General features: G+C 40.3%; 2 protein-coding genes across 7 annotated transcripts in view; both read right to left on the bottom strand.

Annotated features, from left to right (window-relative positions):
* LOC119149992 (sulfotransferase 6B1-like) overlaps positions 1-3024 on the bottom strand; it is a 30084-nt gene extending 27060 nt beyond the window's left edge. For 5 of the 6 annotated variants that reach the window (XR_005104910.1, XR_005104911.1, XM_037391999.1 and 2 more), the window contains exons 1-2: positions 2698-3024; positions 244-389 (exon numbers count right to left, since the gene is read on the bottom strand). Coding sequence is in view for 4 of the 6 variants with exons in the window: in XM_037391999.1 (XP_037247896.1) it covers positions 244-389; positions 2698-2899 (348 nt within the window). In the remaining 2 variants the exon portion in view is untranslated. The remainder of the gene's footprint in view (positions 1-243; positions 390-2697) is intronic. The other variant, XM_037391996.1, reaches the window with a different exon arrangement.
* Positions 3025-8105: 5081 nt separating this feature from the next.
* Positions 8106-15548, bottom strand: LOC119150215 (sulfotransferase 6B1-like). Its single transcript, XM_037392555.1, has 8 exons — positions 15441-15548; positions 14782-15027; positions 13172-13311; positions 12436-12525; positions 11674-11800; positions 10781-10875; positions 10107-10263; positions 8106-9135 (listed from the first exon to the last, which is right to left on the bottom strand). Exons 2-8 carry the CDS (start codon positions 14981-14983, stop codon positions 9005-9007), a joined length of 942 nt encoding a protein of 313 aa, XP_037248452.1. The 5' UTR covers positions 14984-15027; positions 15441-15548; the 3' UTR covers positions 8106-9004.
* Between the last annotated feature and the right edge of the window lie 249 nt (positions 15549-15797).

Raw genomic sequence — 15797 nt, 5'->3', positions numbered from 1 at the left:
AGAAAGGTCTTACTGATCAAAGCCACTGGGTCAAGGGCTGTGAAGCCCCCTGTGGCTTCTCAGCACTGTCTGTGCACTGAGGCCCTTGTGTTGACACACCAAGGGCAATAGCACATGGTACTTGTGTAGACCATAGCTATTGTTAAGGCTCTAGGCTCTCCATTACCTCTGAGATCAGCCATTGCCTTTCAGCTATTGCTACCCATAAGAAGAGCAATGCCGATATTTTAAGTCCCTGCCAACCTCATATATTCCAGGATCTCCAGATTCTAGACGTGGAAATATCTCTAGCTTCTTTTCAGCATTTATTCGCTCTTTCATTTCTTCTTCTGTATATTTGGCATCAGTTGACTCCAACTCGCTCACCATTGCATCAAGCCAGTTGGTTCCTGAAAGGATAAAGACACCAGTAACACATCCATAGAACTGCATTTTTCCATGTCAGCCTGGCTGACAGGATATCCTGCCAAATAAATGTGAACCCATATTCTACTTTACCCTCTCAACAAGTGGGTGTGCTGGTTTTGGCTGCAATAGAGTTAGATTTCCCCATAGTAGCTGGTATGGGACTATGTTTTAGATTTGTGCTGAAAACAGTGTCACTAATACAGGGATGTTTTAACTATTGCTGAGCAGTGCTCACACAGAGCCAAGGCCTTTCCCATTTCTCACCCCACCCCACCAGCGAGTGGTCTGGGGGTGCACAAGAAATTGGCAGGTGACACAGCTGGGACAGCTGACCCCAACTGACCCATGGGATATTTCATGCCATATGATGTCATGCTCAGCAAAAAAATTGGAGGAAGAAGGAAGCAGAGGATGTTTGGACTGATGGCATTTGTCTTCCCTAGTAACCATTATGCGTGATGGAGCCCTGTTTTCTTGGAGATGGCTAAACACCTGCCTGCCCATGGGAAGTAGTGAATGAATTCCTTGGTTTGCTTTGCTTGTGCATGCAGCTTTTGTTTTACCTGTTAAACTGCCTTTATCTCAACTGACAAGTTTTCTCACTTTTACCCTCCTGTTTCTCTCCCCCATTGCACCAGGGGGGAGTACCTATTTGCTGGCTGGGGTTAAACCACAACACTGGACAATAATCAAGAAGAGGATGCCAAACACCAACAGGGACAAAGCTGTCAGCCAGATGTTGTGGAGTGCTACCCTGCTCACTTCAGAAGTACATCCCACCCCTCAGTGGAAACAGAAGCAGACCACTACTGCTCTTTCCAGCTCTGGCGCCTTTTGGTCACCTCAGACTACTCCCTGTGGAAATTACCCAAGAGCAGTGGAGCCCCCCGCACAAGGCCAACTGAGTTGTCCCTTGGCTGTTTCTGCTCTCCTTCCACAGTGCTATCTTTGGGAACACACTGTTCCCTCCTCCCAGCCAGCTTGGGTTTAGTCTCTTCATGATCAACACAGTTTGGCCTCATTCCCAGCCCCCAGCTAGGCTTCCATAACTGGCATCAGAACGGGTCATCAACCAAACCACCAGACCGTCAGGATCCTGTCACCATCTTTGCACCAGGCTTAGCTGTCTTGGTCTCTGCAACCTAGAAAAACTGGCATGTGAGGGCCTGTGCTCAGAAAGTCTCAGTCTCAGTATTCAACTAATACCTTCTGGAATGTGCAGGTGGACCCTCACACCTTTAAATCATTTCTGCCTGTGCTGCACACAAAGGGGATGTATTAAGGACCAACAATTCCTCGTTTTCTGAAAATTTAAGATATTTAAGATATTAAGATATTTCTCTAAAGTGAATAGGGAAAAAATGAAGGAATCTAAAATGCCCATAGTGAAAGAGAGGAAATAATCCAAGAGTCCTGATGGCATTTATGTCTTTCTTTCCATTTAGATACAGGGGCATCACCTGCATCCTGCAATGCAGTAAATCTGTGGAAACTGCAGTTTGTCTGCCCTCATTAGCAGGATATACTCCCTGTATTGCCCTTGCAGTAAGTAGGGTAAGAACATACTTTCCTGTATTAGCAAGACTGGGGAGAATATCAAGGGGTGTGATTATCCTGCTTTACCCAGCACTGGTGAGTTCACCATTTGAATACTGTCTGCAGTTCCTGCACTGAAGCACAAGTGATTTTGAGAATCTGAAGTGAGTCTTGCTGGGCTTCAATTAAATCACTGGGAGCTGGAGGAAATGAAATGCATAGAAAGGCTTGGTTTGGTCAGGATGGAGAAAAAAAAAATATAATAATGCATGGGGGAATCTTACTGCAGTCTTCTAGTACTGGAGGTTATAATGAAGTCAGAGCCAACTCTTCCGAAAATTGGCCAGAAAATTACAAAAGGGCCATACTGCAAATCACAAGGGGATGTCTGACTGCACAGAAGTACACACACAAACAAACAAACAAACAAAACTCCCAAGAAACAAGCCCCAAAAAGACACTACAGTGGGAAAACACTACAATAGATTTCCATTGAGTGGTGAATGTCCACCCACAAAGTTTTAAAACTCTTCTGAACAAAGCCTTGAGTAACCAAACCTAACTTTGAAGGTTAGGTCTTTGAGCAGGAGGTTGTATTATTTGACGTTCAGAGATGCCTTACAACTTAACTAAATGATCCTATGCAGTCTGATGTAACCATAAGCTTTTCTCAGGTATTATTGCTGTGTTAAATGATGCACAAACTTCCAGAATGCAGCATTGTGTGCTACGTATCAAGAAAACAACACTCACCTGTTTTAGGATAGCCTGCTAGAATCACATCGTCACTCCTGGTTTCAAAGGATTTCAGAGCTTCCAAAGTTTCTGGGCTGGTAAGTATAGCTGGGTATAAAACACCTCTGTAAGAAAAGAGCGTGTCTTCTGGGGAAACCTTGTCACTCTGTGAAAAAGATTTATCCAAGATTTCAATGACTCTTTCCCGATTTCTGCTCATGTTTGTATCACTGTGGAACTCTTTTCAAACAAACAGATACAAGCTGTCTTCCCACAGTGCAGAAAAACTTTATACAACATAGTAGCAGATTGGGTGTTGACTCAGGAACGAAGGTACGAGTCACTGATTAACTCTGTACTCTGCTGACTCCTTTTGAAATTACAGGACCGGATGCTGACAATAGTGACATAGAGTCTGTGCTGCTGCTGATACTTGGAACAGCAATCTATTGGGGCAACAACTAATAGCATTCTAAATATTAACCAAAGAAAGACCTATAAAGAATATTCCATGAAATATTTTTAACTGAAAATGCAGTGCAATTTGCTGACTGGAGAAGCAGCATGTAGCAGGCACATGGGTAGGGGATCTCAACCTTGATTGCCATTGACTCCATGTCATGGTTTAACCCCAGCCAGCAACTAAGTAACACCAAGCAGCTCTCTTCTCACTCCCCCGCACTCCCCACCCACCACCCACCCCGCAGTAGGATGGGGAGAAGAACTGGAAAAAAGTAAAACCTGTGGGTTGAGATAAGAACAGTTTAGTAGTTAAAATAAAGTAATAATAATAACAGCAATTAAACCAACAACAATAGTAATTGTAATGAAGAGGAGAGGGAGAGAGAAGAAAAAAAACCAAACCAAACCAAACCCCAAGTGCTGCACAATACAATTGCTCACCGCCCAATGCCCAATGCCCAGCCAGTCCTTCGGCAGAGATCCTGCCCCTCCTCAGCCAGCTTCCCCCAGTTTGTAATCTCCGCATGATGTTCTATGCTGTGGAATACCCCTGTGGCTGTGCTGGCTCTGCTCCCTCCCAGCTCCTCATGCACCTGCTCACTGGCAGAGCATGGGTAACTTGAAAAGTCCTTGATTTAGAGTAAGCACTACTTAGCAATAATTACAACATCAGTGTGTTATCAACATTATTCTCATACTCAACCCAAAACACAGCACTGCATCAGCTACTAGGAAGAAAATTAACTCTACCCCAGCCAAAACCAGGACACTCCACTAATGGATACACATCCAAGCCTGCAACTGCTTTCCAGATGGTGGCTCTACCCTGCAGGCATTTACTGTAACATCATCATTTCAGGTTTCTCCAGAGCTAAGGACAAGTAACACCTAAGCCATACTTCTCATGATTAAATACCCACATTTGAGACTTTTACTTCACCAAATCCTACAGGAGGGTTCCTTTCATGTGAAGATCTAATACTCAGGTATGGCATTAGCTTGGGTCAAATTCTACCTGTATGACTGCAGTTTTATTTCTCTCTACACACGTCCACAACCTAATCTTTGGGTAAAATTGTTCTTGGTGTGGGAGTTACTGGCATTCTGGCTGATGCCTTTTCAGAAGATAAGCACGATTTTAAGACCTGGAAGGAAGATTGCTTACAGTTACATAAAAAGATTCATTTCAAATTATTTTTCTGGTCTCCCAAAATGCAGAACCATCAAAATAGACCATTTTATTGGAAATATTTTCTCTAGTAGTGCTACTTTACTCATAAAAACTGGGGAAACTCTTCATATATTATGCCTTCTACCAGTTTTGTTATTGTTTTCAATTTTCTGCCCATGTGTTTACTCTGAGTTGCAGAGGAAAATTTCCTCTCATTCACCAATAGTAAGGAGTAAGAGCGTCAAGAAAATAGCATCTTTCTTCCTGCCTCCAGAGCCAGCTGCCTGAATCCTGAGGGAGCCAGATCACCTCAATGTGAAATCTTTAACAGCCTGTCACCTGAGCCACTGCAGACACTGGTGCCTCAGGGTCCTTTAGCCCTTGGACCCTGAGCCCAAGCACAGGGGAGCACAGGGGAGGGCTCAGAGCAGCCCTGTCTTCTCTGGAGAGGCTCAGGGGAGCCAGGTGTCCTGAGGGTGCCGGGAGTCCCAGTCTCAGAGCTGTCTGCCCATCAACTGAGTATCTTGGGGCAAGCAGGCAACCCTGGAGGAAGGCTGTACGACTGTAGTACATCTCACATGGTCTCCAGGGAAAACTCTGAGTTGTTCAATTCATCTACCTGAAAATCTGCCTTGGATGGAAATGCTGTTAGCAGGCACATTTGCAGTACAACACAAAAAGATTCACCTTAGCCTTCTTTTGGAAAATTGATTGGGGAGAAGACATGAGGTGTGTGATGGGCTGGTATAATTCTTCTGGTTTCTTCATCCTCTTTAAAGCAAATAGACAGAAATACAATGTAAAAATCCTCTTTCCTCTTCAGTGGAAGTATATAATTTCAGGAAGCATAGGTTAAAAGGAAAAGAAAAAAGACTAAACCAGAAAGAAAGATACTCTCTTTTCTTTTGTTTTTGTTTTTGTTTTTGTTTTTGTGTTTTTTTTACAATTGGCAAGCATCTAGCAGTGGTAAAGTTTGAAAACCACTGCTATTATGTCAGTCAACTATGTCTTACCTTGTAAACAGATTCTCAAGTTTTTCTGAATTGATTTTTCACCTCTGATTACTTTTCACCCCCTCAAAAGTTACTCATCCTTCAAGTCTCCCACATTCATTTTCTGATATGGCAGGTTGCCTTTTCCATCCTCCACTTTCCCACCTCCTTACCCTACTGAATGCAAGCATCCACAGAGTATCTCTAATGGAGCAAAAGCACATGAGATGTTACTGCTCTGAACAGCTGTGTCTGTCGGGGTGAGATTGTAAGGGCAGAAAGGGACTGAACCCCTAGCTCTGGGATGACACAGGAGAGGATAAACTTCAGAAACAGGTCATGGTCTTGTTTTCCATCAGATCAGCAAGGGCGTGTCTACTGTTTATTTTAGTTTAGGTGTTCTCCAACTAGTTTTAATCTAATTAGTTTTATAGAGTAGTGGTAATGTAGTATAATTGATATCTGAGGAACTACTGATAGAGCTTGTGTTTCCCCTGTGAGCAGTGTAGCACCCAATCTTTCCAAAGATCGCTCCCAGACTCAATAACAACTACCTAAATAATTTCTCATCTGAATATGCTGCAAGGTTAACAGCCTTTGAAGATCAATTATTTCCCTTTCTTAGCTAAAGTAAATGTGCTACTCACATTTACTTCTCAATGCCCAGTGTGCCTGGAAAGCCTCACCACAAGCAAGGGCTCTTAGGCAGTACCAGTGTCTGAAAAGTTGAAATTTCAATAGGATTCAGCCAGTGAAAGTACGGAATGTAACTCTAAAATCTGGTATGGATCTAATCTGGGAAAAAATATGACTTAAGGAAGTCAGACTTGGTACACTCTTGCCCGTTTCATAAACTGGAGTGTTTGGTGACAATTTAACAAGAATTAACCCAGACAGGGGATCATTAAGAACATCGAATGCCATATTCCAAGATGCCTACAAGTACAGATCTAGAAGGGACTTAATGTGACTTTCTAGTCCTCCCCTGTATTGTTAGAGTACATCAAGTATGCTTATCTTCCTCCTGCCAGATACTTCCTTAAATTTCTCTGCCGCCTCCCTAAACAGCATTCTCCAGTTTAGTCTGACCTGCAACCATAGGCTGTAATAATTATTGCCTGTGTCTTAGGTATGATCCTCCTGTCACTGTAGGCCAGAACAAGATTTGACCTTTTTTCGTACACAGCACTTTCACCATGTTAGCCCTTGCTGAGTGTGATTCCTCAGGTCTTCTCATGCCAAGTGCTGCTTGACTGGTTTGCCCCCATTAATTACTTGTGCCTCTGGTTTTGCTTTTCTAAACGTAGCATTTTAAACTTACCTCTACTGAACTTCATGTTTGCCAACTTGTTCTTGATTTGTTGTGGTGTTTTGAATTGTTTCCCCATTTTACCCCAGTACTTTCAGCCCTCTGTTCTGATCCCCAGACTGAAAAGTCAGTCATATATGATACTTTACTGTCTGCCCACTGTGTTAAGAACAGTGTTGAACATGATTAGGACTCACCACTAAAGGATATTGCTTTAATTGTCCTCCCAATTTTACTGTCAGCTGGCACGTACAGTTTGACCATGAGCACACTATAGCCACCAAGTTCACAACTGCCATGTAAACAGGCAGATATTCTGACCCTGCCTCTGAATGCCTTTTGTCACTGTTGTATGAATTTCTAGGAACACAGATCTACTTTCAGTATTTTTATTTTATTTCTATAACCAAATTTGCAAGTTGCAATCTCCACATATGAAGCCATACATTTGTTGATCTAGATTGTGCCTCTTCTGTCACATAATTTCAGAACCTCTCTGATGTTATCAGCTATTGCATCTTCTGCCTTGACACAGAGTCAAGGACCTTTCTGCTCCTCAGCCCACCCCACCATCAAGTAGGCTGGGGGTGCACAAGAAGTTGGGGGGACACAGCCAGGACAGCTGACCCCAACTGACCCAAGGCATAGTCCGTGCCATATGATGTCATGCTCAGCATGTAAAGCTGGGGGAAGGAAGGGGGGAAGTTTGGAGTGATGACATTTTCCTTCCTAAGTAATTTTTATGCATGAAGGAGCCTTGATCTCCTGGAGGTGGCTGAACACCTGCCTGCCGGTGGGAAGGGGTGAATTAATTCCTTGGTTTGCTTTGATTGTGTATGTGGCTTTTGCTTTACCCATTAAACTGTCTTCATCTCAACCCACAAGTTTTCTCACTTTTACTCTTCCAATTCTCTCCCTCGTCCCACCTGGAAAGAGTGAGCAAGTGGCTGGCTGGTGCCTAGTTGCCGGCTAGGGTTAAACCATGACATCTTACAGATCACTACGACTACCTGAAAAGAGGTTGCAGTGAGGTGGGTGTCAGTCCCAAATAACAAGCAATAGAACAAGAGGAAATGGCCTCAAGTTGCACCAGCTGAGGTTTAAACTGGATATTAGGAAAAATTTCTTCACCACAAGGTCTGTCAAGCACTGGAACAGGCTGCCCAGGGAAGTGGTTAAGTCACCATCTGTGCAGATATTTAAAAGATGTGTAGACATGGCACTTAGGGACATGGTTTAGTGGTGGACTTGGCAGTGCTAGGTTAACCATTGAACTCAATGATCTTAATGGTCTTTTCCAACCTAAATGATTCTATGATTCTATAACTCAGCACTTCTCAGGCTGCACCTGGAGTACTGAATCCAGTTCTGGTGACCACAATTCAAGAAAGACACAGACAGAATGGAGGGGGTCCAAAGGAGGGCCACAAAAATGAGAAGGCTCAGGGAGGACCTCGTCACAGTATTCCAGCATTTAAAGGGCAGCTACAAAGAGGATGGAGGATTTCTATTCACAAGGAGCCACATGCAGATGACAACAGGCAATGGGTGCAAGGCACAGCAGGAGAGGTTTCATCTTAATATAAGAAATAAATTCTTCACAGAGAGAACAACCATTCACTAGAACAACCTCCCAAGGGATGTAGTAAGAGTCCTCATCACTGACAGTTTTCAAGATGCAATAATCTCATCTAGGCACCCTTTCCCAGGAAAAGCTGGACCAGATGATCTTTTGAGGTCCCTTCCAATTTGGGCTGTTCTATTATTCTATAAAAGCAGTGCCTCTGAGAGGATCTTGCCTATTAACACCAGCTCATAATCTGGAATCCATCTTGAAATTTTACATTCAGCGATTAAAATCCCTAAGAATGCTGATCCCCATTCCCCTTCATTCTCCTCCCTCTAATTTTGACCCAGTTTGTGCTGAAGTCATGGGGAAGATATCCTTTGTCATCAGTTAAGGTTGTGCCAGAGCCATATTTTTGCTAGTGATCTTTTCTGTGAAGATATTGCTTGTTTTGAAACACTTTTGGAAAAAAAACCTACATATTAAATAAATTTAAGTAGTCTAGAAAGACTACGTTTGTCTAGAAATAGAAAAGGGGCATTTCCTTCTAGGTGATAGCTCCAGAAACAGGACTGTTAAGTTTATCTGAATATGGTTAGTTGCCATCTTCTTCAGCAAATGAGTGTAGCCAAAGCAAGCCAAAGATCTCGCCTTTAAAACAAAAGCCCACTATTCATCACTGTCACTGTAAAGGCTGCTACAATGGGATTATTACAGTAATTCTAAGGTGTTTGGATTATTTGAACTAATTTTCTGGCATATAGCATTCACAAAATCTGAGAGTGCATTGGAAAGCTCTAGCTCTAACCAAATTCAAGTACTCCTCAGGCTTTACAGTACACGTCATACTTTAACTTTGTTCCCAGTTTAGTTCCTCCTAAACGTTCTTCAAAGGCTCTGTCCATTTTCTCGTTCTGATCTTCACTGAAAAGATTCCTCCAGTCACCGACACCACCTTTGAAGAAACAAATAAAGTCTTGAAAACCAATACATTTTATTATGTTTTGTTCTATAGATCTGTCACTCTTGTTCCATTGTACACTAAATGGAGTTGTTCCATTTTTCAATATAAAACTTCACTCATTTTTGCAGCAATATAATTACGTGAAGTCAGTGGAGCTACAAATCTGTGAAACTGCTATAATGCAGAAGAATATACTCCTTTTAGGGAACTCTGTCCAAAAAAAGCAGCCTAAAGTCCTGATTCCCTGCAGCTTTCTACTCCAGTGAGTTATGACTGACAAGGTGGAAGATCATGAGGACTTGATCAAGAATCATCTGGCAGGAAGCAGAGTTGGGTTTCTGTTTCCTTGGCAGCTTGAGTTTTTATCCAGTGACTTCTTTAAAGTAAAATTCAGAAATAGATTCTGACAGCCAGATCGCCCCCCTCATGTCTGTGTCCCCTATACTACACAAACAATAGTAGTTTCTCCTTCTTTATGTACCTGATTTTTGTATGCTAGACTTACTTCTAACCTGTGAGTGTGAACAGAGGATTGGCAGTGGCCCTTTCTGGAGATCCTACACTCTCCTAAAAAAGTGTTATCATGCCACTCAGATTGCGTTTGACCCAATTTTGCCTGCTCCAGCAAGCCTCTAATGGCTGGAGCATCAGTGATCTTGGTGCAGAGACAGGAGTTCAGGCACGTGACAGTTCCTCCCTCCTGCCAGTCATGTGTGGGCCTCTAAAATTTTCTCTGTGTGGTTGCTTCTCCTGTGCTAGCTGCAACCTTCTGCCAGAGCCTTGCTGGGTCTCTTCCTCTTCTCACCACTGCTCCTTGACTAGTCTTCTCAAGCATAACAGTGATAACCTGCTTGACATCAATCTATAATGCTAGTATGTGTGCAAAAAAGAAGCAAAGGTTTGGTGGCCCAGGTTCTTGGTTGTGTGACATTTCTACCTTTGGACCTCTTGGAGCTTCCTACCTTTGCGAAAGAAAAGATTGCCAAATGTCCCATGGGTCTTCTGTGAGTTCTTCTTCATTGACTGGAAGCTGCTTCTCTCTACCACAGTCTGAAGCTCTTTCTCAGTCAGGGGAATCCCAAAGAAAGCAGCTATGTTTTTCACACCCAGGACGGGATTCTGAAAAGAGGAATGTAACATACCACATGGCACTTGAACAGATTACACTGTTTTCTGAGGTGTTTGCACGTCCCTACATCTCCCTGCTGGCTACGTATATGCAGTATTCATGCAGTGAATGCAGGAGTGGAGGTGGTACATAGTGTTTCTCTTTTCTGTAATTATTTCAGAGGATATATGAGCTGTCTTCCTATAGATCACAAAAGATTGCATGTCATTGACAGTTGAGGAAAATCTACACTGTTGAATATATAAAAGCTCAAAAAAAATTATTGAGGATTTTGATTTACAGTGACTTGGGCTTATATCACAACTAAAGAGAAAACAAGAATCATTTTCACAAACAAATTTTTCAAAAGGCTTTTAAGTTTGAATTTCACCTTTCCTTCCCTTATATTAAAATTCTCTCTCATACAGTATCACACAATTTGAATACACTACATGAAAATAATGGTTAAATGATTAGGAACAAATGGTCTTTGATGTATAAAATATTGGTAACTATTGGTAAACTCACCTCTTTTAGCTCTTCGTAAGTTATTGTCATAACATTTTCACAAGTCGCATATTTGTTCCATTTAGAAAGGTATTCAAAGTAGCACCCCCAGGGCACTAAATAAAATTAAAAAAAAATAAGATGAAGCATAAATGAAGATTAGATAAGCTCCTTATGAAATCAACCAGGTTTTAGTCCTTAAACTGATCCCTCAGCCATGGACAATATTAATCATGTCTATGCCAGAGTTTACACCCTTTTGTGCAAATTATCGGGGTTTGCTCCAGGCTGTTTTGTCACCTGCACATGTCTCAGGCATATGAAACAATTTGTAAGTTGGCACAGTAAAACTTGTTAGTATTTCAAGACAGATGTGAGTCCACCAAAGAGCTATTAATACTCAAACCATCTCTGACTCCCTTAATCCAGTTCAAAACCTTGCTTAACCCTCCCTTCTACTGGCCATGTGATATGCCAGACTGAGGAATTTATGAACCTTTAAACTAGTGAGATTATTTTCTTTCTTTTTTAATGCACTAGAGTTAGTGCAAATCATTTCTCTCATCAAATTTTATGTGTATGTGTTTAGACGTCTGCATGGGCACAAGATAATGGACATTGGAGAGGCGGGCTGAAGGGGATCCAAGATAAAGATAAGGAGGAACTGCTTCTTCCAGAGAAAATAGCAGTTTGTGTCAGTTAAAGTAGTTTGTGGGAGTGCAGTTTTGATAAGGTCTTATCCTCGGGCAGTAAGACAAGTACAGTAAACTTTAGTTGAAAATTCTAACTTTCAACCTTTAATCTCCATTTTTGTTCTGTAAACCAAAAAATATTAGTGAAGCTGATTTACAAAGTGCAATTATTTTAGACAAAGTCAAAGCCTTGAATAATTCACACAGAATAATATACTGTACATTTCTTTGTCATGAAATCTACGAAGAAATCATCCCAGGTGTCATAGGAGGGAAGAGTAGGTATGCCATTGGCAAAATGGTAAAAAGATGTCGCTAAATCTTTTGGATTGCGCGTCAGCAACAATATCTAGAAAAAGATAAAAGACATAACAGACTATAGTATGAAGAAAACAATAGTCTACTTTATAATTTCAGTTTGGGGAACTTCTACTATCTTGTATGGTACTTGCAGAAATAGCAAATTCACTGTAAATTCAGAGGGTGAAGTATTTCACTTTGCTTCCGTACCTTGTGTAGATGATTGCATATAATCATTAAAATATCTTTTGCATTTTAAACAAATTATGCAGAATCTAAGTATATTTTGCTCAATACAAGCATCATTAGTTTTTTAGGTAGTGGGGAAAAATCACAAAAATACAAATTCTCTCCAAAACTTGACATGCTAAAGTGGTTGTGACAACACCATAAAATACATCCCATAGGAAATTGTGTCAAAATACATTTTACTACTGGAGGATTTATTGCACACACACACCCCCATCTCACTTATGGAGACTGATACAAAAGTGCCAATAAGGACAAACTAAGATTAAGTGAGTTGAATGGTAATACTTAAACAAGCATGTAGAAATGGCCACCCTGCGCACATTAAGTATAAGAGTGGTTCTGAAAACTGGCAGAAAAGTACTTGGCTTTAAAGTAAATTGGCTTAAAAAAATCTGTCAGTGTGTTCTTCAAGACATTAATATCAGCACTCACCTTGGCTTTATTTTTGAAGACAGAGCTGGGAAGATTTTCAGGAAGAAGATGAGTAACCATAATTCTTCGAGAAGCTCGTTTGTTCATTCGCTTTCAGAATTGGAAGGAAGAAAGTAGACAATTCAGTTAATACAACTATTCTTTTAATCAGCCTATGATAAAATATTGTCTTGCTAAACTTATCAATAGTTATTGGCTGATAGAAGTACTAATTTTTTGTAAGTGTTATCCTGGGATCTTAGTGGACTGCTCTGAGGAGCTCTAATCTTCAAAGGCCCCTGAGAATGAGCAATTGGAAAGAAATTAGCCATTGCTAAATCACTTCAGTGATAATGAATTTAACTTGTTCTGTTAGACAAGCGATCATATCTGAAGGTAAGATGCAGAGTCTAAATGGGGGTATATGAAAGCTGAAGGATCTCAAAAGGAGAGAGAAGGGGTGAGGAGGAAGAGCTAGTAAAAGCAGCAGAAGCCAGTATTTCAGTATGTGGCATTTCATGAAACTCTTCTTAAATAGAAAACATGCTACACTGAATTTCTGCAGTTCTTCTGCATCTAATGAGTATGTGCTCCTCTCAAGGCCTCTGAAGTGTCCATTTACCCGTTAGCATCCTGACCAGATGCCACATACAGAGAAGTGTGAGAGTTCTTATCAAACAGTTGAATTTTCACACACCATATATTCAGTATTTGAAGCACAAAATTTTGACCGCTTTCATATGTATTCTGTGCCCACCTCATATTTCCCAGTATCTCCAATTTCAAGGTAGGGGAATTCTTCTAGTTCTTCATCATTCACCCTGCTTTCTTCATTCTGTGTTTTCTTTTCAAATATGGCTACCAGATCACCTAAGATTTGACCTACCCAGTTTGTGCCTGAAAGGAAAAAAAAAAAAAAAAAGATTTTTTTTTTTTTAAACCCTTTAGAATAAACAGAAATGGATTTGCCAGGAAAGTCAAGAGGTAGGTGAGTTACCTGGATTCCTTTTATGTGATACAATCACAGCTGACTATCTGGACAATCACCTCTCAGGGTCCTAGCTTTTGCCTTTTTAAGGATACATCTCTCCAACTCTAATGGCTCAGTACATCAGAAATTAAATTGTATATTGTAAACTAACCATTAAAGGAGAAGAACCACAAAGATTCAAATAGGAAAACATGCATTAATATAATAATTTTTTGTTGTGACAAATATAAGTGGGATTAATGTGATAAACCTATACCTCAAAACTTATTATATATGGTTTCTGACATGCTGCACAGGATTCTCTTGGAAGGAAAGATGGGTTGCAGAACTTCAGCACAGGGGGGAACAGGACTAGATCTGAAATTTGTGCTGCATGTGCTCATTTTCTTTACCAATCAGCAAAATTTCTCTAAAGTAACATTTCCATAACACTTTTTTTTTTTTTTCAGAACATAAAAAAGAGCCTATAGAGAACTTGCATCTTTAGTTTACCATTTCTTGACTTCTGGACAAGAGATTCCCACATCTTTGTCACTACAGTGTTAATAACTGCATTATGGTGCATAGCATTTCTTCAAAAATAAAACACGACAAAAAAGCAAAAACTTTACAGTCCTGTCAACTGTGACTATTTACTGTAAAACAGTGTGAATCCAATCACTAGAGAAGAGAAAAAGCTACATTAAAATCGATATGAGACACATCCAATCCAAATGTGTAGCTCCAATATGGGACAAAATAGGGTGCTTTCAGGCAGGAGTGAAGATGTAGTAAAGACCACAACCCTAGCAAAAATCCCTTGATTTCCCAATAGTCAAAAATCTGTGTGTTCACTTCAAGTGTTACAAAAATAATTTTTGATACTTATGCATTTCAGATATTCTTGACATCTATGTGAAAAAAAGAAAGAGAATATGCAGTGTGGCATGTGAAGGTCCTAAAAGCTCCATTCTGTATAGAAAATATAAAGCTATTAACTTTACAAATATAAATGTGAAAGCAGATCCTGCACTATCAGGAGGTCTAGTTATCTCTGGTATGAGAACTGTACTTTAATTATCTCTAATTTGTACATTTAATTTCATAACTGTAAAAAGTAAATATAACAGAAACCTTTACATACTATAGAAAAGAAAATCAGATGTCTTTTTCTCAGCCACTTGAATAATTCCCTATATAAAATCTTCATCATTAACTTTGTTGTGCTTTCTCAGAACAAAATTAATTCTACAAAATTTTGTGAAAAGTCTAAATACTATTATTTAGTTAAATATATAGCATTAAATATAATAATATATATTATATATATATTTAGTACAAACCTTGTTATTTGCCATTACATTACTTGATTTATGAAGAAAGTAAATTATATTCACCAGATTTAGGGTATCCTGCCAAAATGACATCATCACTTCTGGCTTCAAGGGACTCCATGGCTCTGAATACTTCAGGACTACATAAAGTAACTGGGTAGAGAATCCCCTTGTAAGAAAAAAGCAGTTCGTCATGACGCAGGGTGTTAGCAGCAGCTACTGCCTTATCAACTAAATCAGTAAAATTTTTCCTGGACTTCTCCATTCTTCTCTCTCTCTTACACACAGGCTCCGTCACACTGTGAAATCCTATGCAGAAAGAACCACAGGTTACCTTTTAAAAGGGTTTAGGTTGTTTTGGGGGTTTTTGACCCTTTGAGCAATAATTTACTACTCTTTCTGAAACCATACAGAAATACACACCTCCAGTCAAAGACCTTAAGTGATTTCACCCTTTTGAAATCAGCAGAAGTTGAATATAAGCAAACAAGAAAACACAATTGCATTCTAGGTTAAAGGGCTTAACTAACTTCAAAATACCATGCCAAAAAATCTGTGATTACAGCACAGAGTTTGTAAAAAATTGTATCAAAATACAACTACATGAATTGCAGGCTGGTGTTAAAGCAGCACGATCACATTTCTCATAGCAATTGTGCTCTTCCCAGTACTCGCTCTGCTGGGACCTTTTGTTTTTTTGTTATATTACTCATCATACTCACCCAAATGGGATCAAAACCACGTTGCAATTGGGAGAGAAAATACTCGGTGCACTAGCAACTGAGCTGTGAACCATGCCACGAGGATGGCTGACTGCTCCCTCCAGCTGGTGCCCAGGAGGGCACATGAACACACACACTCTTTGACCATTGTTTGGACCGCAGTACAGAGTTCCAGTTTTCTAGTAGTTACACAAAGATGACTCATCTATATGTGTTCTTTCCTTAATGAGCTCAATTGTTGTTTAACAACTGATCAGTCATTACTGCATTGGTCATAATATAACCTCAGCTACAATGATGAGCATTTATAATGCACAGCAGGTGCATTGAACTGTCATGGACTGAAGCTAAGAAAAA

Source organism: Falco rusticolus, chromosome 6 (genome assembly GCF_015220075.1).
Source record: "Falco rusticolus isolate bFalRus1 chromosome 6, bFalRus1.pri, whole genome shotgun sequence".
NCBI lineage: Eukaryota > Metazoa > Chordata > Aves > Falconiformes > Falconidae > Falco > Falco rusticolus.
Note: the sequence above shows the minus strand (reverse complement) of the source record. Positions and strands in the feature narration are given on the sequence as shown.